The sequence below is a fragment of the Gobio gobio genome (assembly GCF_949357685.1).
Source record: "Gobio gobio genome assembly, chromosome: 4".
Classification (NCBI taxonomy): Eukaryota; Metazoa; Chordata; class Actinopteri; order Cypriniformes; family Gobionidae; genus Gobio; species Gobio gobio.
The window spans coordinates 36,145,689-36,169,611 of NC_137100.1; the positions used below are offsets into that span (position 1 = coordinate 36,145,689).

Below are 23,923 nucleotides of genomic sequence, written 5' to 3' on the forward strand. Positions count from 1 at the left end.
CAAACCCAAGTATAATTTGAAGGACAATTGCTTCTGCTGGTGCCTATAAATAACACACACAAACATCTAGCATTTCATTACTAAAATGTATATTTCTGTGTTTGGCAAAATGTAGGTGTATTCACATATTTTTTGTTTACATTTTTTTTTTCACTGAACAACGAGCTATAATACAATTGAGGCAACATATGTAGACACAACAGTCAAACCATATCCAGCAAGTGTGTTTGTGTGTGTGTGAATGTGTAACAAATCAAGCACATCCGTAATAAACAAGACAAAATCCACTGTTTTATAGTCTTGCCCACACACACACACACACACACACAAACACAAACTCTCAGGAGACGGATCTGTGTTCCTAAGGCCTGAGGTCACTCTTGTGTTTGTGTTGGCTAGTAATTCAGAGGTCTTTTTTCGCAATAAAACTACTTCAGCTCATTTGTAAATGACTGCTGCTTTCATTGTGTTGTCTGGTGGGCTTCGCACGCGATATCTCTTTCTCAAAACACAGAATATCAAAAGTGAAGAGAAACAACTTGCTGGCTTAAATCTATTTCCTCTAATCTTCCTTTTTCCCCTCATTATATAAAAGCAACAGAAGGGGAGGGGGAGCTTATGTTGAAAGAAAGGCAAGCATGCACATATATAAAATCAAACATGCACAACAAAAACCAAACATGACACACATAATAAGCATGCACAGACCTTGACCTGCCTTCAGTACCGCTTTGCAGAAGTCCCTGTGTTCTTTATAAAACCATCAGGAGTGAACTCACCAAATAGTTATTTCATACGCAAACCCGGCATCTTATTCGCATACCACCCACAATTCAGTTTAACCAATTGCCAGGTGCAATAAACACAACATTTTTAAAGACCATGGAATGCAGATGGTTAAAGCAGTTGAGAATTAATTCAGTTAAAGAATAAAATTGATTTAAAAATGTTTTTGTAAATTTCTAGTGATCACAAAAGTATTTTTTTTCTTTTTTCAATCAAACATAATGTGTCAACCATATTATTTTGCTACTTAAGCGTATTAGAGTTGCCAGGCTTTAAAAGCTTAAGACAAAACAAACATGCAAATAAATGCAGAATTTCGCCCTCACAAATCATCCAGCTTCACAAACTTGTTTTTGCAAAACCTTTGTTATTATCTACATAATTCTTAGTACTACTCAAATATTTTCTTCATCAGAAAAAGTTGAAATTAAAAGACTACCAGATGTAATGCTTGTTTGACAGAGTGTATGAACTCCCTCTGGTGGTGACGTTGAGCTTCAGAGTATCAGGAAAATGCATCGTTTTGCAGTTGCTACTTTTGACTCTAATTGTACACATGAATATGGATAAACTCAGATAATCTTTTAGAAGTATTTTAATCATATGATATGCACAATAGTAAGCGCTTTTAACTATTGAAAGTCCATAAAATCCATAAAAATCAAAATTGGTCAATGCATGTTCGTCAAAAGAATTTCATGGGAGGGTTATTTGACAGTGGGTATGTCTGTGTTTGTTTTAAATGGGAGGGAGAAAAAAAACCGAGTGTTAAAAGTCTTTAATGAATGGAACAAATTAGCATCAAAGACAGACAATATTGGAACCACATTTCACACCAAACATGCAGCTGCACACACAAACACACCGAACACCAGCTGTACATTCACAAAGTGCATGTTTATGAGGCCACAAAGTGAGTGAGTTTGTGTATGTCCATGTGCAAGTGCTTTGACCCATGAATCTGAGAAGTGGGGAGAAATCAGTGTGACTTTTGATCACAAGAATGGATTAGAAATGGCTTCCTTATTAAATAATCATGCATGTAGCCACAGACGCTTCCACACAGTTTGGCACTAGATGGAGTAACTTGTGCATTAATAAATCGCCTAACAGTCTGATGGTTAGATTTTTATACTAAAATCGAATCAATTCAAATTTGTTGTCAACATTTCATGGAAATTTAGTTGAACAGAATTAGAACCAAGCCATAAAAATCAACTACAACATGAGTTATATATGTGTGCACGCTGTTCAAAATGAGATCACGACGCTGAGTGAGGTCTTTAGTTTCAAACACGCACATTGAGCTGTATGCAATATCCTATATGTCTACAAAACAGTATGTTAGAGATTTATTAACATCCATACACTGCTGTCAAATATACAGAGATTTACAGCGCCGCATTTTACAGGCATTGTTTCCTGAGTCCATCTGCGGGACATTTGAGTGCGCCATTCTACTAGTGCGTACAATTCATTGCTACAATTCATTCATTCATACATTTGCTGCATGTCTTATAAAACTTAAAAAAAAACAGACATACAGACATAAACAGACATATGGAGAAATCTCACATTTGATGTCAGGGAAAACAAGACCATTTATAATCTGCGTCGAGCGACAATATCCGGGAAAACAAAGTACAATACAATAAGGGCTTGACAATGCATGATGTTGAAGGAATATGACAGTTGAAGGAATTGACAAAAGTGTATCCTGTTTTGCCCATTTGATCAATAAAGCAATAATAAACTATTTAAGTGCAAGAACGTGATAGACGTGATAGAGAACTCATTTCGGGACGGTTTACTGTACACACACACAAAGCGCCTCTTTCACGTCTTTTCGTGATTGATAGGACAAAATACACACAAAAAATATATAAAGAAAAAATATATCAAACTGCAATATATCATTTAACACAGTCGGTTATGTCTTAAGTGAAAGTAAAATTGGATGTGTATCTTTGCATCCATTAGTAAGTTACAGAAGCCTAAACCTGCTGCTGTCTAAGTTGAAATGTTAATTCAAACAACAAAAGAAAAAGAGAAAAATCACTCACTGCTCTTGACTGAGCAACTTTAGTAGCATTAACAAGGGTGTACAAAGAAGACTATGCAATGTTATTTTACATTTGACCACTTTATTCAATTTCTAGAGGTAGTATTTCTTTTTTTACCTGAATTACTATTGTTAGACTTACCTGACAAACTTAATGCACTTCCATCTTTGTTCTATTGTATTTATTTGTATTTATAGTTGTTTCAAAATTCAAAAGACTCCCACACACATAATTATCAGCTGTTATGCAACTTATTAGTGAATTAGACCCAGTGTATTTCAGATTCTTGTTCTGTATAAGTAACCATAGAAACAAACAGGGACATAATAAGAAACCAAGGAAACAGAAACTAAACAGAGCAGGGAAACGGGAACTAAGGCCACATGCACACAAAGCCAGAGCTTTCCCTATCCAATCTCTTCCCCCCCCCCCCCCCCCCTCGTCTCAAGAAATATCTGCGTATACACAAAACCACTGAACCTGACTCAAAACGTATATGTAGTAAACATGCCAGACCTGTATGTGGCGCTGTAATTCTGCAGAGATACACTAAAAACGGAGAAGAAGACTTGGAGCATGCGCAAGACGTGGTGTGATGACATTACTGTTTCACAAAATATACGGATTGGCTGTACACACGAAAACACAAGGGTTTTGGTTTCAGATTTATCCACTCTGGGACCTGGTTTTAAAAAAAAACTGGTTTTAGGCTCACAAAATGCCGGATCCGTCTGAACGAAATGCTGATACGGTACAACATTTTTACTTATACAGTTAAACGCGTCTCCGTGTGGACGGGGCCTAAAGGACAATTTGTAAAGCCAATTTTGCTATTTTCAATACTAGTAATTGCCTTTTGTGTTTTTAAGGCAGATGGACAGGCTTGTTGCGATAGTCTGTGTTTCTGGTGTTAACAGTGTTCAGGTGCAACACCGGTTGCATTACTTGCCCACATCAATCCTTTAGTTTAGTTAGAGAACAGAACTACAATTAAAAACTGAACATGCAGCGTGAGCCGAACGAGAGTGGCAGCACAGACCAGCAGCAGGAGACATATTTCATTCATCACGAGAGTGAGAAGCTGAATGACAAGATGATCGCGGAAGATATGGTTTCAAAGTGAAATGTAAAAGTGCCTATTTAAGGGAGTTTTGTTGTTGTGTTTTTCATTAAGAATAACAACGTTGTTGTTGTGTTTTTCAATTAATTGAAAACACTGGCTTTGCTCCAATCCATTATGAATGCCCAAGCGGCCGTGCACATTTTACTTTCGGTTTAGAAGTGGCGATTTAAAAGCCCCCGCTGGTGATACCGGTATTAGCGATGACTGACAAATGGCACCCTAAACACTCGCGGTCATCCTACGAGTCTGCACTTTCGTGATTTAACGCATCTTTGACCAGAGGTGGACAGTAACTAAGTACATTTACTTGAGTACTGTACTTAAGTATACTTTTTGAGTATCTGTACTTTACTGAAGTATTATTTTTTAGGGAAACTTTTACTTTAACTTCACTACATTTGAAAGACAAATATCGTACTTTTTACTCCACTACATTTCTATCAAGGTCCTCGAAGTCAAAAGTCGTTTCTGTAGCAGCTTTGCAAGTCAGTGGATGATGTTTTTTCTTCCTTAAAAGTTTTTTTATTTTTGCAAAATGTAAATGTCTGGGAGAAAGAGAAGCATATGGATGAATCTGAAAAAGCCTGATGAAAGAGCTCAGTTCAGTCTGTTTTTTGTGCCTCTCAGATGCCAGAGCACAAGTACTGAATAGAGCTTTCTTTTGTGTTTTTTTCACACTTAAACAGACCAATACACACAAAATGTCAAAATTTTCATTTTGAAAAGTATTCACGTAAACAAAGTTGATTATGTCTTAAGTGACCCTAAACAGTTGGGGTAATATCGGATGTGTATCAGTGTGTAGGATTTGTGCATTCTGCCTTAAAGTGACAGCAGCTTTGTAAAAACCTTTGTAACTTTTAAGTATTTAAATTAGTTCAAGGTAGTCATATGCTAGCATGTTGGATGGAGCACTGACTGGCTTAAACCACCATGCATTTATACAACAATGCAACAATAATAAAATAATGCATTAACATAAAAAAGGAAATTCACTTTTGATACTTAAGTACTTTTAAAAGCAAGTACTTCTGTACTTTTACTTAAGTAAAAATAGTTTTTAACAACTCTCACTTGTAACAGAGTAATATTTAACCATTAGTACTTTTACTTTAACTCGAGTAATGGAGTTGTGTACTTTGTCCACCTCTGTCTTTGACTGATTGGAAGAAGTCTGCTGCGGAGCTCGCACCATATCGACCACAAAGGGGGTGCACAAGAGCACCTTTCTGAGTCCTAGAACGACAAAGGTGGACGGCAGTAGCACGTGGTCTGTGGTAGGAACAGGCTCTTTCTCTGCCTCGCAGATGGTGATAGGGGAATCGCTTTGCAGCAACACCCACCCCAGGTACTCAACCCCCGGTAATCAAAATCCTTCGCTCATGGAGGAGGAGATGCAGTGCTGGTAAGTCCATTTACTTTTGTCTTTTTAAGGTTGGTTATTTTGTAACGTGTTGTATGCAACACACATGAACTAGGAACATTTAATGAGGAACGCAGGAAATTGTTAGAATACATTACAGACAATAACTGACACAGGACTGAACTGAACAGGGAGTATATGTATGCAGGAGATAAGAATGAACTACAGCTGATAATAAGTAACCATAGAAACAAACAGGGACATAAATCAGAAACGAAGGAAACCGAAAATAAACAGAGCAGGGAAACAGGAACTAAGGGAAACAAAACAGAACATCAAAATAAGAGTCCATAACCATGACACTTACATTACACACTTATGATGCGCAACAAAAGCCAATTTTGCTATTCTCAATACATTGAAACACAATAATTGCCTTTTGTGTTTTTATTGATAACTTGCCAAGATGTGCAAAAAGTGCATTTGACTGTTCACACGCGGTCACATTACCACAAGGTAATATAGCACAACTGTCTAGTGCTGAAATTGGGCAGTTCAGTTTATGGGGGTAAAACAATACCAACTCCTCTTAGACTTTTTTTTGTAATACGACAATTACAGTAAGTGTTGTATGCTGACCGCCGCACCACAAAAAGAAAGAAAGAGAGTAAATATTATATAAGAGACCATATTTAATTTTTTTATGCTGTGATCTCAGAAAAAGGTTAGATTTTAGCAAAAAGATTAATTAGTTTTGACATACTTAACCAAGCTCTTTTAAGCCAGCTAACAATAATAATATATAATTATAGAATAATATAAATAAATAATTATTACCAGTATTGTATAATAGTACTAATGATTATTAATGTAACTATTATTAATGTAATTGTTTAAATGAAAAGTTAAATAAGACTAAAGTGAACCAAAGAAAGATTTGTTTTATTATTTAAAATATTACTATTCATGACATTCTACCAATGTGAAATCTAAAGCTATGAGGATATCAAATCATTTATAGTATAATTCCTTCCTGATCCACATTCACATAAAATAAGTACATCTTGTTTGTCATCAGTAACCTTGGTCTCCAGACATCTGCTTTAGCAGTGTTTGCGATGGCATTTGTGTATAGTATGCGTGCATGTTATCTGTGTTGTGTCGGTATTTGCTTTGGCACATGACGCACACAGGTGCAAAAGCTGAAACAGTAGAACTCCCGATCAGAGCCAGTCTGTGCACAACCCTAATCAAAGCCAAAACCACCTGCCAATCAAACCGCTGCCAACTGGAGCCAATCATGGCTGTGGAAAGAGGAGTAGGTAACCAAAGCTGGAGTCGCAAATGAGAAAGAGAGAGGGAGAGAGAGAGAGGGAGGTGCAATATCGGTTTGTTAGAAGCTACTAGAATGGAAAAAGGAGAGGGATTTCACATATAAACTACTGGTACGCGCAGCATAGCCCAATAATGAGTAAGATGGAAGGAATGAACGAGGGGGAGAGAGAGAGTGAAAGGTAGCATGATCAAATGAAGGAAATGCATCTCGTTCTGAACTCTAAACCACATCAAAGAGAAATGCTGGCAATCTCACAGGCTTTATACTCACGTACACACATACACACACACTATGGGGACATTCCATAGACAATGATTTTTATACTGTACAAACTGTATATTCTATCCTCTAAACCTACCCATCACAGAAAACTTTGCATTCACTTTACATTTTCAAGAAACACAAAAATGTCCCCCCAAGGACAAGGATTTCGGATATTGCCATCCTTGTGGGGATATTTTGTCCCCATTACATAGGGTTTACCAGGACCACACACACACACACACACACACACACACACACACACACACACACACACACACACACACACACACACACACACACACACACACACACACACACACACACACACACACACACACACACACACACACACACACACACACACACACACACACACACACACACACACACACACACACACACACACACACACACGCTCTAAATTTCATGACAACAAACACACAATCAAAAGAGATTATTTCTTTACCTGAACGTTTGGTACGATGAATAACTCTCTCCAGCCCTCTTGTGTGTTCATCCCTCCATCTGCTCTGTGAAGATGAAGGAATAAATTTTTTTTTTTAAATACAGTGCAGAAGAATAAAATTAGTTCATGGAGCCATTTCAAAGCATTTTACATTTTAACTCCAGCTTGAGTTTGAGCCAAGACATGATCAATGGAACTAATCCACTTCTTCATAAAATAAATGCCACTATGTACACACACACACACACACACACACACACACACACACACACACACACACACACACACACACACACACACACACACACACACACACACACACACACACACACACACACACACACACACACACACACACACACACACACACACACACACACACACACACACACACACACACACACACACCTCTGCTGAAAGATAACACATAGTGTGTGTGTGTGTGTTGAGAAACCCTGTGGATTTACAGCAGTAAGACATTCCATTTAGATGATCTAGCACACAAACACACACACACACACACACACAATCACATAAACATAATGAATTATTTAGAAAGGAAATACTTTTCTTATCATTATCTCACATATGACCAGAATAATAGCGCTGCATGCCTAAAACACACACACACACACACACACACACACACACACACACACACACACACACACACACACACACACACACACACACACACACACACACACACACACACACACACACACACACACACACACACACACACACACACACACACACACACACACACACACACACACACACACACACACACACACACACACACACACACACACACACACACACACACACACACCTCTGCTGAAAGATAACACATAGTGTGTGTGTGTGTTGAGAAACCCTGTGGATTTACAGCAGTAAGACATTCCATTTAGATGATCTAGCACACAAACACACACACACACACACACACAATCACATAAACATAATGAATTATTTAGAAAGGAAATACTTTTCTTATCATTATCTCACATATGACCAGAATAATAGCGCTGCATGCCTAAAACACACACACACACACACACACACACACACACACACACACACACACACACACACACACACACACACACACACACACACACACACACACACACACACACACACACACACACACACACACACACACACACACACACACACACACACGAGGAGAAGTATAAGAGATTTTTACTCAATTGATGGGTACAAACTTTCTCTTCCTTTGCTTCCTTCTTTTATCAGTTTCCTTTATTTGTTCCTTTCTTTCATCTTTTTATTCATACTTTCTTTCTGTTTCTTTTCCCTTCCTTTCCTTGCCATTTATTCCTTCTATTTTTCGTCTTTTCTTCCTTCTTTCCATTCTACTTTCTATACATTCTTTCCTTGTTGGTTTACCATGTTTTTTGAGGACTTTCCATAGACATAATGTTTTTCATAGTGTGCAAACTGTATATTCTATCCCCCTGCCTACACTAACCCTACCATCCACACAACACTCTGCATTTTTACATTGTCAAAAACATAATTTAGTTTGATTTAAAAGTGGTTTTCCTCATGGGGACCAAAAATGTAATTTTGTCCCCATAATGTAGGGTTTACCAGGACACACACACACAGCTTATCATAGATCTTATATTCAGGGATAACTATCAGGTCAGGATACTTCAGGACAGTCTGGAGCTCCCATGTATGTTTATACACAGTGAATGAAAGGTTGAGAAAAGTGAAACTCTGGGTCAGTTGCAGTAGCACATATCTGTGTCTGTGTCAGTAAGACAGAGAACATAACCCTGCTGTGCTTCACAGTAGAGTCACGTTACAAGACCTAGACTGCCATTGTCATCTTCATTGCAGTATTGTTGAAGGGAAAGGAGTCTTAATTCACACACACAGACTCAAAGAGCGGGGTTAACGGGGTCATGCAGCTGTGTCTGGGTAAAATTCATGTTATTTATGTGATTAGAGAAGCCACTAAATCACGAAGTTCAGCTCCAGAGTGCATTGGGTGTCATATGTATTCACATATCCATCTAAAACATTGACGTGTGAGTGTGTGTGTGTGTGTGTGTGTTTTACCAGTAAGATGACACTTTTAGATCTGTAAACACCTTGCTGTGTTTTTTAATCCACTGTGTGTTTGAAATCAGACACTGTATGCCTGTCTTCCTGCCAGAGGATGTTCCAGCCTTTGGACATGATGTTCTGGCTCAGAGTCTCTATTTGGGTGTGTGTGTGTGTGTGTGTGTGTGTGTGTGTGAGAGAGAGAGAGAGCATTTAAAACATTTCTCGAAGCTTACAACGATCAGCTCCTTTACAATTATGATCAGCCACAAAAGAAAGTGAGTACACAGGTTTAATTACATGTACTTAAGGGACCAAACGGACCCTAGAAGTTAGTCAAATTTGATAAAACTTACCGTTGGGCACTCTATGTTATTATTGCATCCTGTTAATGTACAACAATACTGAGGTGCAAATACTATGTATCTGTCCTAATAAAGTATGAATAGCATCTAATTACTATTTACGCATATTGCAAAGAACAGCTACTTTTACATGGTGTAAATAGAATATATCACTATTTTCACTTAGTATGCTATTACTAAGTGAAAACAGTGATATATTAGCAAGCCAGACCCACATCAAGATGTTGGGTCTGGGAACTCACCATTGGCAGGGCTCAATCCTAGGGGCGGGATAATCGGTTGTCTTTCAAATTCCCTCTGCACGCAATAGGATAGCGCTACAACCAACCAGAGCAACAAAGAAGGTGAAGCGGAGCTAGTTCATAGATTAAACTTTCGCCGTATCCGGTCGGCAAAACTCTGAACACATCTTCCTTTTTTAAGAATGACTTCAGTGCCGTTCTTTGTTCTTTTCTCAAAGAAAAGCTTAACTCCAAGTCTTCCAGAATCGCGGCCAAAGCCGATTCGCAAGACCGCTGTTTGCCAGCTTCTTTGTTTACAAGTAGCACGCGGAACTGCTGTAACTCTGCCGTCATTATGTTAAGCCCGTCCACCGACTCTATACACGATGTGATTGGCCTGACCAGAGTTTGGTTTTTCAAGCTCGCAAGCCAGCGGTGAGTTGCTAGACGCCCTGGCTGCAAATTACATTTGTTGCCGCTACAGTGCGTCTAGATTTCTAGGCTAAATATCATCTATTGTTAAGAAATTTAATCTATTGTCATCTATTGTTAAGTTTAGTTGTTTTTTTCACTTGGTGTAAATAGCATCTATCGCTATTTGCACTTATAGCCACTGCCTTTAAATAATGTGTTTGTAATATTAAACATACAAAATGTTTTCTTTTAGACGTATGGTTTGGGTTAGTTTGCAGTAATTATAATTAGCTTTTAATATAAACAATAGAAGTCTATGGTATGTCCTCCTTTAGCAAGACGTGTGTGTGTGTGAGAAATAGATTTGTGCAGTCTAGACCTTGTAACTCGACTCTAGTGCGAGACATCCCATCAGTCTCTTTTACACACACTAAATTAAACATTGTACCCTTTTTCAACTGCACACCAATCTTTCTCTCTTTAAGGTTATTACAAACTTTGTCTTACTGCAATATCATGAGAGATGCACAGTGGGATTATTTATAAGGTAACACTTTACAAAAAAGTTACATTTGTTCATATTAGTTTATGCATTAGTTATCATGAATTAAGAATGAGCAATCCATTTATAGCACTAAAAACTTCAAACGTTTGGTGCCAATAAGATATTTCAATAAGAAATGAATAGCCTACTTTTATTCAGCATGGACGATCAAAAATGTTTCAAAAGATTTCAAATAAATGCAGAAACATTCAAAACAGCTACCACAAAAATAGAAAGCAGCACAACTGTTTTAAACATTGATGATTCTAAGAAATGTTTCTTCAGCAGCAAATCTAAATATTAGAATGATTTCTGAAGGATCATGTGACACTGAAGATTGGAGTAATAATGCTGAAAATACAGCTTTGTCATCACACGAATAAATTAGATTAAAATATATTACAATAGAATAACGGTTATTTTAAAATGTGTACAATTTTACACTATTACTGTTTTTACTGTTCTTCTTTCAAAAACATAAAAAACTAAATCTTACCGACTTCAATCTTTTGAGTGGTAGTGTACCAAATGCATTAACTAATACAGTATGAACTAAGAGAGAGAGAGAGAGAGAGAGAGAGAGAGAGAGAGGGAGAGATTTGTCTTTTCGACCACCCACAACCTGATTGGTCAAATGCTCCATCAAGCTAAAATTGCTTCCCTCAAACTTGTATCAGCATGTGTGTACATTTCTCCATGCTTGTAAAACATGAGATTGTGAACAGATAAACGCTGCTGCATGACGTATACGTGCATGTGATTAGTTTGTCAGTTGTCACCGAGGACAGATAAACTCACACCCTCATACGTACACGTATGTAGACTCACACATACACATGTGCTGCTCTGTAACAATATTTATAGTAAGGGTACACGCTGTATGAAGCCTAATTTATTTCTGTTTGAATTGTATGACATTGCGTGTTGAAGAAGTTGTGTATGTGTGTGGTCTGAGCTAACGGTAGCATCTATTCCACTCATACTTATTTTGACATTTTCCATTCTTTCCGCTGACAGCCGAAGAAAAACAACCTTTTTAATCAGACTGACCACACACACACACACACACACACACACACACACACACACACGCAACACAAACATAGCACAACAAAAGAAAGCGTGTGTGTATCACATTAATACACTGCACTTTATTTACATTATTCTTGCTTTTCAGAAACATTAGGGGCAATTTTTTTCAAAATGTTCCCTCTACGCAAACAGTTTTAACCTGTTGTTGACCTGTTCTGAACCAAGATTTTTTTTTTAAACACTTCTCAAACTGTAATGTGGCTTTTCATTGTGTTATTTGTGTCAAACCAGAGTTCAGTTCCACCCTTTTTCTTAGCCCCTGCTGGTCACTCATCAATTTGGGTTATTAACCGGGTCTAAAATGCTATACGTTTGCGTCATCAACGTGACAACCATCGCTACAGAACTCAGGAGAAAAACACAGCAACATCTCTATCGAATATTTGATTTGATTCTGATTCGCAACCTCTCAATTTGATTCTAATTCAACTGGGCATGTTTTGGATATATTGTCATTTTTGCTTACATATGGAAGAAATCCTCTCTCATTTAATGCTGTAAATTATTCAGGGACTCTTCTAATTTGGTATATTACAAAAATACTATTAACATTGATTTAAACATATATTAAATCAACACAACTAAAAACTGCTCTGTAGATATCAACTTTAAAATAGCAAATTATTTCTTGTACAAAACTATAACTGTTGTTATATATAAAAAGATTACACAATTGTAAACCCATGAACACTTCATGTGTTATAAACCCTTATGAAAGAGTATAAAGTTTGTAAGTCATTTTGAATGATTAACTAAAATAACTGGTTCATTTGTGAATCAGACAACACTGGTTGTTTTGTGTTTTTGATTCACACTCATGTGTTGTACAGGTTCAGCAGTCTTTGCTGTTTCTGGCAAACCCGGCGATGTACTGCCACAGACAAGATGATATGTGACCCTGGACCTGGTCATAAGGGTCAATTTTTTGAAATTGAGATTTATACATTATCTGAAAGCTGAATAAGCTTTCCATTGATGTATGGTTTGTTAGGATAGGACAATATTTGGAAAATCTGGAATCTGAGGGTGCAAAAAAATCTAAATATTGAGAAAATCGCCTTTAAAAGTTGTCCAAATTAAGTCCTTAGCAATGCATAATACTACTAATAATACATCTTTGATATATTTACGGTAGGAAATTTACAAAATATTTTTCTATTTATGATTTTTTGGCATAAAAGATGTATATATTGTATCATTTTGACCCATACAATGTATTGTTGGCTATTGCCACAAATATATCCGTGCGACTTATGACTGGTTTTGTGGTCCAGGGTCACATATGGGTAACAAATAAATAAAAATGAAAGTGCACATCTCTATTGCCAGATTCATGCCATAAACTGTGATTCAGCCTTGACTTGTTTTTTTTTCACTGTTTCTGTCAGTTTTTGTAGGGCTAGATTAGTTTCAGGGTGGTTTGCAAGAATTTTGGAATGTATGCGGACACTTTTTGTGAATGCAAATCCCTGTTCATTTTATTTTCACTTTCATATACAGTGAGGAAAATAAGTATTTGAACACCCTGCTATTTTGCAAGTTCTCCCACTTAGAAATCATGGAGGGGTCTGAAATTGTCATCGTAGAAATCACAATGTATGATTTTTTAACTATTTATTTGTATGATACAGCTGCAAATAAGTATTTGAACACCTGTCTATCAGCTAGAATTCTGACCCTCAAAGACCTGTTAGTCTGCCTTTAAAATGTCCACCTCCACTCCATTTATTATCCTAAATTAGATGCACCTGTTTGAGGTCGTTAGCTGCATAAAGACACCTGTCCACCCCATACAATCAGTAAGAATCCAACTACTAACATGGCCAAGACCAAAGAGCTGTCCAAAGACACTAGAGACAAAATTGTTCACCTCCACAAGGCTGGAAAGGGCTACGGGGAAATTGCCAAGCAGCTTGGTGAAAAAAGGTCCACTGTTGGAGCAATCATTAGAAAATGGAAGAAGCTAAACATGACTGTCAATCTCCCTCGGACTGGGGCTCCATGCAAGATCTCACCTCGTGGGGTCTCAATGATCCTAAGAAAGGTGAGAAATCAGTCCAGAACTACAAAGGAGGAGCTGGTCAATGGCCTGAAAAGAGCTGGGACCACCGTTCCCAAGGTTACTGTTGGTAATACACTAAGACGTCATGGTTTGAAATCATGCATGGCACGGAAGGTTCCCCTGCTTAAACCAGCACATGTCCAGGCCCGTCTTGAGTTTGCCAATGACCATTTGGATGATCCAGAGGTCAGAGGAGACCAAAATAGAACTTTTTGGTCATAATTCCACTAAACGTGTTTGGAGGAAGAAGAATGATGAGTACCATCTCAAGAACACCATCCCTACTGTGAAGCATGGGGGTGGTAGCATCATGCTTTGGGGGTGTTTTTCTGCACATGGGACAGGGCGACTGCACTGTATTAAGGAGAGGATGACCGGGGCCATGTATTGCGAGATTTTGGGGAACAACCTCCTTCCCTCAGTTAGAGCATTGAAGATGGGTCGAGGCTGGGTCTTCCAACATGACAATGAACCGAAGCACACAGCCAGGATAACCAAAGAGTGGCTCTGTAAGAAGCATATCAAGGTTCTGGCGTGGCCTAGCCAGTCTCCAGACCTAAACCCAATAGAGAATCTTTGGAGGGAGCTCAAACTCCGTGTTTCTCAGCGACAGGCCAGAAACCTGACTGATCTAGAGAAGATCTGTGTGGAGGAGTGGGCCAAAATCCCTCCTGCAGTGTGTGCAAACCTGGTGAAAAACTACAGGAAACGTTTGACCTCTGTATTTGCAAACAAAGGCTACTGTACCAAATATTAACATTGATTTTCTCAGGTGTTCAAATACTTATTTGCAGCTGTATCATACAAATAAATAGTTTAGATAAATATTTATATTTATATTTAGATAAATATGCCATAATAATCAACAAATTATTGGAGAAAAAAAAAATCAATGTACACATTTAAAATGGTAAGGATTCATAAGAATTCAGACCCCTCCATGATTTCTAAGTGGGAGAACTTGCAAAATAGCAGGGTGTTCAAATACTTATTTTCCTCACTGTCATTCCAAAATATATGTGGCTATATAGGTTATTACATAAAGCCCATGAGTGGTTCACTGACAAGCACTTGAATTTAGAAAATCACTTTCACTCCAACCAAACAAACTGAACTCTGATGTCAAATGGACTCGGATGCGAACAAAGATCTATTATTAAAGCCCTCAATTATTGTGTTTTTATCAGTACAAGTTTGTTTTTTGCAAATTATGTCAATTATCACTTCAGTGGTGAAACCCTGAAAGATCAAATGGTCAACCCCTACAAGATACCAGATGTACAATAAACGACATTAAAATATTTCAATAAACCGTACAAATATTGTTGATAGTCCATTAACATAAATTAAACACTGATGGGTAGAAATCTGCTGACAGAATGGCGTGATAAATCCTGAACGTTCTAGAAAAAGAAGGGAAAAAATGTCAGGATGGATTAACATGTTTGATAGTTTGACATTATGACCCAATCACAAAGCAAGACAGCACTCGCTTAGAGCAGATGTTCTCATTGTTGAGAATGACCGCAGTCCTCCTGGACCAATGAAGCTCACTTGACATCATACAATTAAACTCCTACTGAGAGATACAATCCTCTACAGACTCAAGTGTGTGTATGAAATGTGTATGACAGTGCGATGCTGAATCAGAGCGTATTTAAATAACACTGCATATGAAGACGTTTTGTTGACGTGGGCAGAATCACATATGCCTAGAATCAACTGGAGAATCTGACAGACTGCAGTGGTAGTTTAGTGGTTAAGGATCTGGGCCTCTAGCTGAAAGATTGGAAGATGCATTCCAGGAAATGGAGAGTTTCTGAGATCACAGCCAGCTCTATCACAATTACAATATTGTGAGAGGCAGTTAATCCTACGTAGCTCCAGGGAGACCATCTCACAACCGGTCAATCATAAATCACACGTTATTACCATCATTAGACAATCATTTGCAGCTATTTAAGCCAAGAGAGTTTAATAATAAAAATTACATAACTGCTTTTCAGATGAGCACAAAAGCTGCCACCACTTAAAGCTTCATGCACAGGACATTTAAATGTACAAAAAAAACAGACCAAGCACTATAACTATCTGAAAGCATGCAGGGGTGAATTTTGGTAAATCAGGGCAGTTTTTGACAAGAATACCAAAAACTGGGCCAATTTATCAGAATTCACCTTTAACACTACATGCCATTTCGAGAGGCTGAATTTGCAAAATAAAAGATGATTATAAAAGAGGTAGGAGGGGGAGGGATGTGGGTCAATGATTTAATGCTTATTTTTTGTACAAATCTATCAATTTATTCCAAAATGCATAAAAAAATCTATTTATACATACAATGCCAATGATTAACCTTTTATATAAATGTCTTCAATATCTGAATTTAAACTAATTTAAAACATTTCAGGGTGACACAGCGATCCTGAAACCATAATGAAGAAAAAAATGCCTCATTAAAAGTATAGAATTTTCAAAAGTAAAATCTTTTTCAATTATTTTGTGATCAAGTTGCATCTAGAGAATTTAGAAGCACAAATTAAGCTTTAAACAAGTTCGATGAAGTTCTAAAAGGGTTTAAAAAAAAGGGCTCTAGTACAGATAAAACAAAGTATGCCATGGTTGTCAAACACTTGTGTCAGGTTGCGAATGAGAGTGAGAGACCTTCACAACAGTTCATGATGTCACTCCCTCAGAGGAGGGATCTTTTTACCGTGGCAATCTGATTACAGCTCTGCTTGCTTTGGCTAAAGAGTACATCAGAAATCAAATGTTCTCTGGCAAGAGTTATATTTTCTCAAACACTCAAACACACACACACACAAAGTGTGTTTTCAAGCACACAATACTGACTGGCAGGTCAGAGCGGCGTTTGACCTGATAGGAATGTGGACTCGAGTTTGGTACAGGACGACTTTTAAAGTAAAGCACACGCGTCCATCGTATAACGTGTGGCTTGAACATGCGAGTATTTCTCAATATGCTAACAATGGTTAATATGGCTGGCAGTTTGGTAAAACACACACATAAAGGAAAAGTGCCAGACCTTATGTGACAGTGGTCTCAACATGTTCTCACCTCATAAGCGGTGAGTTTCTCCAGTTGGAGGCCAGTGTGACACACACACACACACACACACACACACAGCACGGACAGCTGGATGTGGCTTTTAACTCGTACAGCTGGAGCCCATCTGGGACCAACACTGAATGAGATGTGCATACACTCACAAACACAGGCACAAAAGATGCAAAGAGAATAAACTTTGGCCTCTTCATCAATAGACCCTTTTCTTATCCCCTCCTGTTACATCCTCATGTCACCTTGTCTTCCTCCAGGAGGAATGCTCTTATTATTATTATGAAGATAATATCATTTTATATATAGGTTTTAAATCCAAACTGAGCTAATTTTTGGAGTAATCTGGATAGAAGTACAAAAATGGAAACACAAGACAACCTTCTGATGACCTACTTGCTCTTCAGTCTGCAGATTTAAATGTTGAAGCTGATCAAAGCATGTGTTCCTGCTTTGATACTGCTGTTAGTGTTGGATTCATTTCCCTCTGTCTTTTCATCTATTATTGCTCCATTTCATGTTACATCCCACGGGAGAAAAAAAGCATTATATCATCATTCCATCATGCAAATAATAAAATAAAATATAAAAAAACATTAATCTCCAATGCAAGCTGATCACTATAAATGTGTCATGGACATGGCGATGATAGCTTGACACAAATGAAAAGTTGGCAAGATGCTATCAGATCACATCAGAACATTGACTGATTAAAAAAAAATGTCACAAGGCATTGAACACAAAAAATATGATCAATTTTTTGTTCAAAATATAAATTCTGAGGATTTTAGGGTGAAATATATTTTAAGCCTGGGTATCAATAAAAATGTCCAGATTCAATTTGGATTCACAAGCTCTTGATTTGATTAGATTTCAATTCCAAAGTGTAATGATTCATCAGACTAATTGAAACAGTGACTGAAAAGTTTGTGAGTCATTCTGAATAATTCATTGATGAGGATCAGCTCAAAAGAGTCATTTGTTCATGAATCAGACTTCACTGGTTGTGCTGTATACTTTTTTGTCTGTTACTCAAATGACAGATTTTTGTGTTAATTATTACGCATGACTCGCAAGGACAATCGCTTAAAACAAAGATGCATTTTCTTGACATTATTTTTGTGGCATATGCTCAATTTATCAAGTGAAACAAGTAGTGAGGGAAATACTGGCATAGATTTACCAATAAAATATTGATCTTGAGAGTGGATCTCCAGAGGAGACCCTGTAGCTTCAATCTCTTATAACACACAGTTCAGTGGACACTTTTAATGAACTTAAAAGTAAGCTTTAACATCCTAAACATTAAACAACAAACCAACACGTAACCAAAACAATTCCTGACATGCTTCTGAAGTGAATTACTGCTATTTAAAAGCTCACATTTACACATAGGTGCTAGGGATGAAACGATTCACTCAACTCACGATGCGATACGATTCACGATACTAATTTCACAATACGATTTTCTCACTATTTTTTTTTTTTTTTTTACAAAATGGGATTTAAGACACAATTATAAAATGAAAGTGTCTTTTTATTTCTCAGACAAAATTCTACATATTTATTTGTAAAATTTAAATATATATTTTATGTCAAATAACTCAATTGAGATCTTTAAAAAGATTTTTATTTGTATCATTACACTTAAAGGTATTTAGATAAATATGCCATAATAATCAACAAATTGTTGGAAAAAAAAAAATCCATGTACACATTTAAAATGGTAAAATAAATACAACACCTGGTTCTGCACAGCGTTCTCCTTCAGTCTGTGAAATACATCCTGGCGCGTGTCTTTTTCTTGATGAGGAAGAGCTTGGAATCTATTTACTATGACAGAAAACAGCCTTGTATCTTTCGCTGCGAAAACACCGATGTACCTTTTGATCTCTGTGGCAATTGCCCTTGACGCCGCGAGTGAGGCTGCAAATTCGTCGGTCAGTGTGGTTTGGCCTATTATCTTTTTACATGCTGACGGAGGTGACTGAGCCTTCGGAGTCTTCGGAAAGCCAAAATGCCACCACAACTCAGATTTGAAGGAGTCAATGTTAACTACACGCTTGCCGTCACCATGCTTCTTTTCTTTTTGGGTGTGCTCGCGCTCAACTTGAATGAACAGAAAACATTCATTGATTTCATTGCTATCGTGCCTGTAAAGCAAGGTCACAGTATGTGATTTGTTTAACATCTCAACCGACTTGAATCGTCACACATTTGCATCGATTTTCAACCAGCTCCGGCGCATTTACTATCTCCAGCCTGGGAAGAAGATCAGTCTGTTTTCTTTCTGACAAGAAAAAAAACACCAAATACATTAAACAAAAGCTATGAAAACACACAACCCCAATTAGAGCTTTGTTCTGCAGCAACAAATGATTCAACTGTTATGATTCAGAGGACAGATGCAAGAGGGAGATATATAAAGAGACTGAAAGATATAAAGAGCGATTTTAAAGATGTAGTCAACAAACTGACATGGCTGCCGTTTCTAAAAAACACCCATCTTACTCAAATTCACAGACACACACACACAAACACGAGAAGACGGATGCTTCGGGTTCCACTGATATTGTTGGAAATAAATATACATTTACTCACATTACACACTCTCGCAGAGCATTCTCGTACAGTACAGCGAAACAAACCACAAAAGATTTATTACTGGGCTGCATAGTTGTGGCCAACCAAACATCAGAGTTCATAACACAGTAACAAAGGAATGAGAGGAACAGCCATTATGCCCACTATAACAGTAAACAGACCAATATCCAATTTGAAGAAAACTGTTCTTCTAAAAAAAAAAAATACCACTCATCAGAAATTTGTGGTTCTACAAATACTGTTACAAAGTAAAATAGAGCTGATTGAGAACAAATGGCTTGATCCTACTTGTCCTTATTATACAACCCATATCCAGAAATTGTAATTCTGCACAGTTAACATCACCAAACCAAACTGGAAAAAAATAGCACCAACTTACACCAAAGTCACTTCATTGGTTAAGCCAGAAGTTGACACATTAGACCACTCACACAAACAGAGCAACGTCTGAAAGTGCCACAGAGCCACAGTGTTTACACTTTTCGGGAAATCATCCTTGGGGTTGTCTCTGTATATTATGCCGGGATAGTAGAAAGTGTGTTAACATGGGAAAAAAACAGTGTTAATTAGTGATGAAATAAATATTCAAATACATTTACGGCTTTTGCACTGAACTGACAACTGCAACAAAGTCTTTTGAATCTTTAGTTATTAAATTGCCAAGTCAACTCATATCTTGAGGTTCTGTACAAAATGCACAACTTTTGCTCCCAATCTAATCTAACCAACTCACACAATTTCAAATAAATACAGGAAATGTGTAGCGACATCAGTGAAAAAACGTGATTAATGCATTCCATATTTATGCAAAACAAAACACAGATGTGTGTCAATAGCCTATTGGTTCCAGTGTATCAGTGTATCACACTCTCTCCTTTATATCATATTGCATATCACTTGCAGTCTGATTGTTTGGGCATATCATGCAGCCCTGCACAAAAATGAAAATGTTGTTACTGCCTACTCACCCTCACATGCAAGTTGTTTTGTAGAAAGTCCTCCGTCTAAAGCAATACAATAGTTTCCATAATAATAATAAAAGTAATTCTGTACAATGATTATATAAATATAATAATTTCTTTTGTACATATTTTGCACATGACAATACACACAAGAACAAAATGACATTTGTATTCTTCATTATATTTTGAACCTGTGGTGTGGAGTGAGAAACACTTCCAGTATAATCTAAAGGCTAATTCACACTGCACCAACAGACACTGACCAATGGCAACAGACAGTTGCGTTACCCCTGTGCGTCTGTTGGTGTTGTCTGGAATGTCTGAGAAGTGACACACACTAATCTGGTGACTGCCACCGTGGGTTGGCGTCTGTCGGAGCCCCGTGAATCTTACATATACCAAAGACTTCCTTGTCCTTTTGGAGCATGACAGAACCAGATTGTATTCACTTATTTGCATAATGACTTTTTTTAAATGGCAAATTTTTAAATTGTAATTAAATGCTTTGCAGCCCAGTACAAACACACGCGTGTTCAGAATACAGTCTTTAAAATGTTCTCTGTTCCTTTCTTAAAGTGCATTCTGGATTTGAACAAATCTAATAGTTATAGTTGTATAAAATCGAGCTCAATGCGAGATCTGTAATCTTTTTGACAAATCACACTGTAGAAGCAGTCATCCCTGCTCCTGCTTCTATATACAGAGATCGTAATGGAATCCTCTGAGACCTCCGCTAAACTTGAGCAACCTCTAAAAACCGTTACACCCTCCCATGAATATTGCCAAATGAGAGCAGCATGTGCTCTAGAGGTTGCAATCAGATCAGGCCATGACATTAGACAAGCTTTTTGGATTCACAAAGAAGCGTCCCAGTGAGGCTTATGTGTGAACACAGTAAAACATCAGATCATGAGCAACCCCAGAGTGGATCTCGCAATGTGACGGGGTCAACTAGCAGCCTTACGCAATACGCACACTCAAATTGGGTTAGTTCGTCCATCATTGCTGAATAAATGCCATGGAAATGGCTCGCATTAGTCCTCCTCAGCATTGGCACATTAGTGATCGACGTTTCAACCAAACCGCAAAGCCCATTTCACCCTATAACTTTGTCTCATCCACGCACAGTCAGGCTATTTCTTGCTGTCATCACTGTAGCCAAGCGACAACTGTTCTAGTGAGCATAAGTGTGTGCATACGAGTTTGTATGTGCCTGCATACAAGTATTTGCCCTCTTAACTTAAACCAGACCCTGGGCTCCATTTCCTTTCTATCTCTCTCGCTCGCAAACACATACTCCGAGGGTCGTGTGTCTGGTGCCATAAGTGGTTTGTAAAGTGAGGCGTTCCCGTTTGTCTTAAGGGTCTAGAGTGTTTGGAAGGATTAATACCAGCTGATGAACAGAATACAGCAGAAAAATGAACAGCTGCAGAGGAAGAGAGAGGGAATCAAGGACAGCTCAAAGAAGTCGGTTCTGTTATCTGTTAGTCTTCACCTCTGAGCCCCATCTAAACCTCTTTGGGTAGTGGGGACATGGTCTGTTTTTTTTCACAAGCTGAATCAATAACACACCACAAAACTACTAACGCCACAGTATACAAACATGCACATATGTTAATGCAGACTATTCCATATGTAAACACACACCAGTCTACACTAACTACTCTTTACCAACCACTTAACCATATAGTCACACTCACTTTCCCCCCAACAAACGACATGTGACAGTGTCGTCAGAGTGCACGGACTGAACCCAAAGGCTTTTGCAGGTAAAATTGCAGAATTCTGCAGAATGCATTGAACTACACTCATAATGGTAGCTGAAAGCATAATCATATTAGCCAAAATATTTAATTAACAAACATGCAAGGGGTGAGAAATGTGTCAAGCTTTTGTCAAAATGCTGTGGAAATCTGCAGAGTTCTGCAGGCACAGAGCCCATGTGGGCCTGGTCATCGGTAACAAACTCTTGCGGCTTGGACTACACACACACAGACTCGTACACATACATCACAAATATTTATCCCAAACTTAAGACGGGAAACATGTAAGCAAGAGATCACAGAGGCCTCCACATATTTTTCAAGGATTACACGTCTCAGCGTGTGTGTTGTGCTGTGTTGTATGCAAACCATGACAGCTTCAAACAAAAGGCTTGGCTCATCAAGCACACAGAAGAAAGAATGTCCCTCTTTCTCACTCCTATTTTTGTTTTTTCTCAATTGTTCTCTCATTATTTCTCTTCTCTGATACCTTTTCCTCCATATTCATCCCTCTCATTCTCATGTTTTTTGCGTGAGTCACGAAAGCTGGCTTCAAACTAGAGAAAAATTAACCTTTGTGTAACACTGAAATCCCAGTATACATACACACAGATGAGGTCTCATAATGAATTCATGAGTAATGGCTGTAATACAATAGTACCAACAGATATGGTAACGATAATGTTCAGAGCAAAAAACTTTGATTATACTCCAGTGAGTATAACAGTTCAACTTTCTATACAATGTTATTTTATTACAATCCAACCATAGCCATTTACATCCTGAAGTTTTATAAAGGTCTCATTTAAACTCTTAACTTGCGCCCCTATTTTTGAGAATTGTCTGAAAACGACATACCCAAATAAAAATGTCTGCAGCTCTTAAACCCTATGGTCTATATTCATAAATCTGGTCTTATTTTAAACTAGACACTTAAAATTTTGTTACCCAAAATGTAAGTCAAAGTAGTATTGGAACAGAGTAAAACAAGGTTAAAATATACATGTAAGTGAATCATGTTTTGATTCAAATTTGAGGATGATGCTCTCAAAAATGTAGCTTCTGTAAGCTTTTATGTCAAGAAAAGTATTGGCGTCCTTTCATAAAGGCCCTTTATTTCAGAACATTTGTAATTGTAAAGAGTAGTGTTTCATTCAAATAAATCTGCAATAAACTGCTAATTATAATAGATATACAGTTACAAAAAATTTGAGAATTTACAAAGTGTGAAAAACACTTATTTAGTTGATAAAAACAGTCTGTCAGTCTGTGCGCTCCTCTCCGGTGTGTGCGTAAACATGCAGGTGCGTGCTGGTGCGAATGAAGATGTAACCA

The 23,923-nt window shown here is 37.7% G+C and overlaps 1 protein-coding gene across 4 annotated transcripts in view; it reads right to left on the bottom strand.

Moving 5' to 3' along the window:
• eda (ectodysplasin A) overlaps nt 1-23,923 on the bottom strand; it is a 49,720-nt gene that overhangs the window by 6,802 nt on the left and 18,995 nt on the right. For all 4 annotated transcript variants that reach the window (XM_079814815.1, XM_079814813.1, XM_079814816.1 and 1 more), the window contains exon 2: nt 7,402-7,465. In XM_079814815.1, the coding sequence (XP_079670941.1) occupies nt 7,402-7,465 (64 nt within the window). The remainder of the gene's footprint in view (nt 1-7,401; nt 7,466-23,923) is intronic.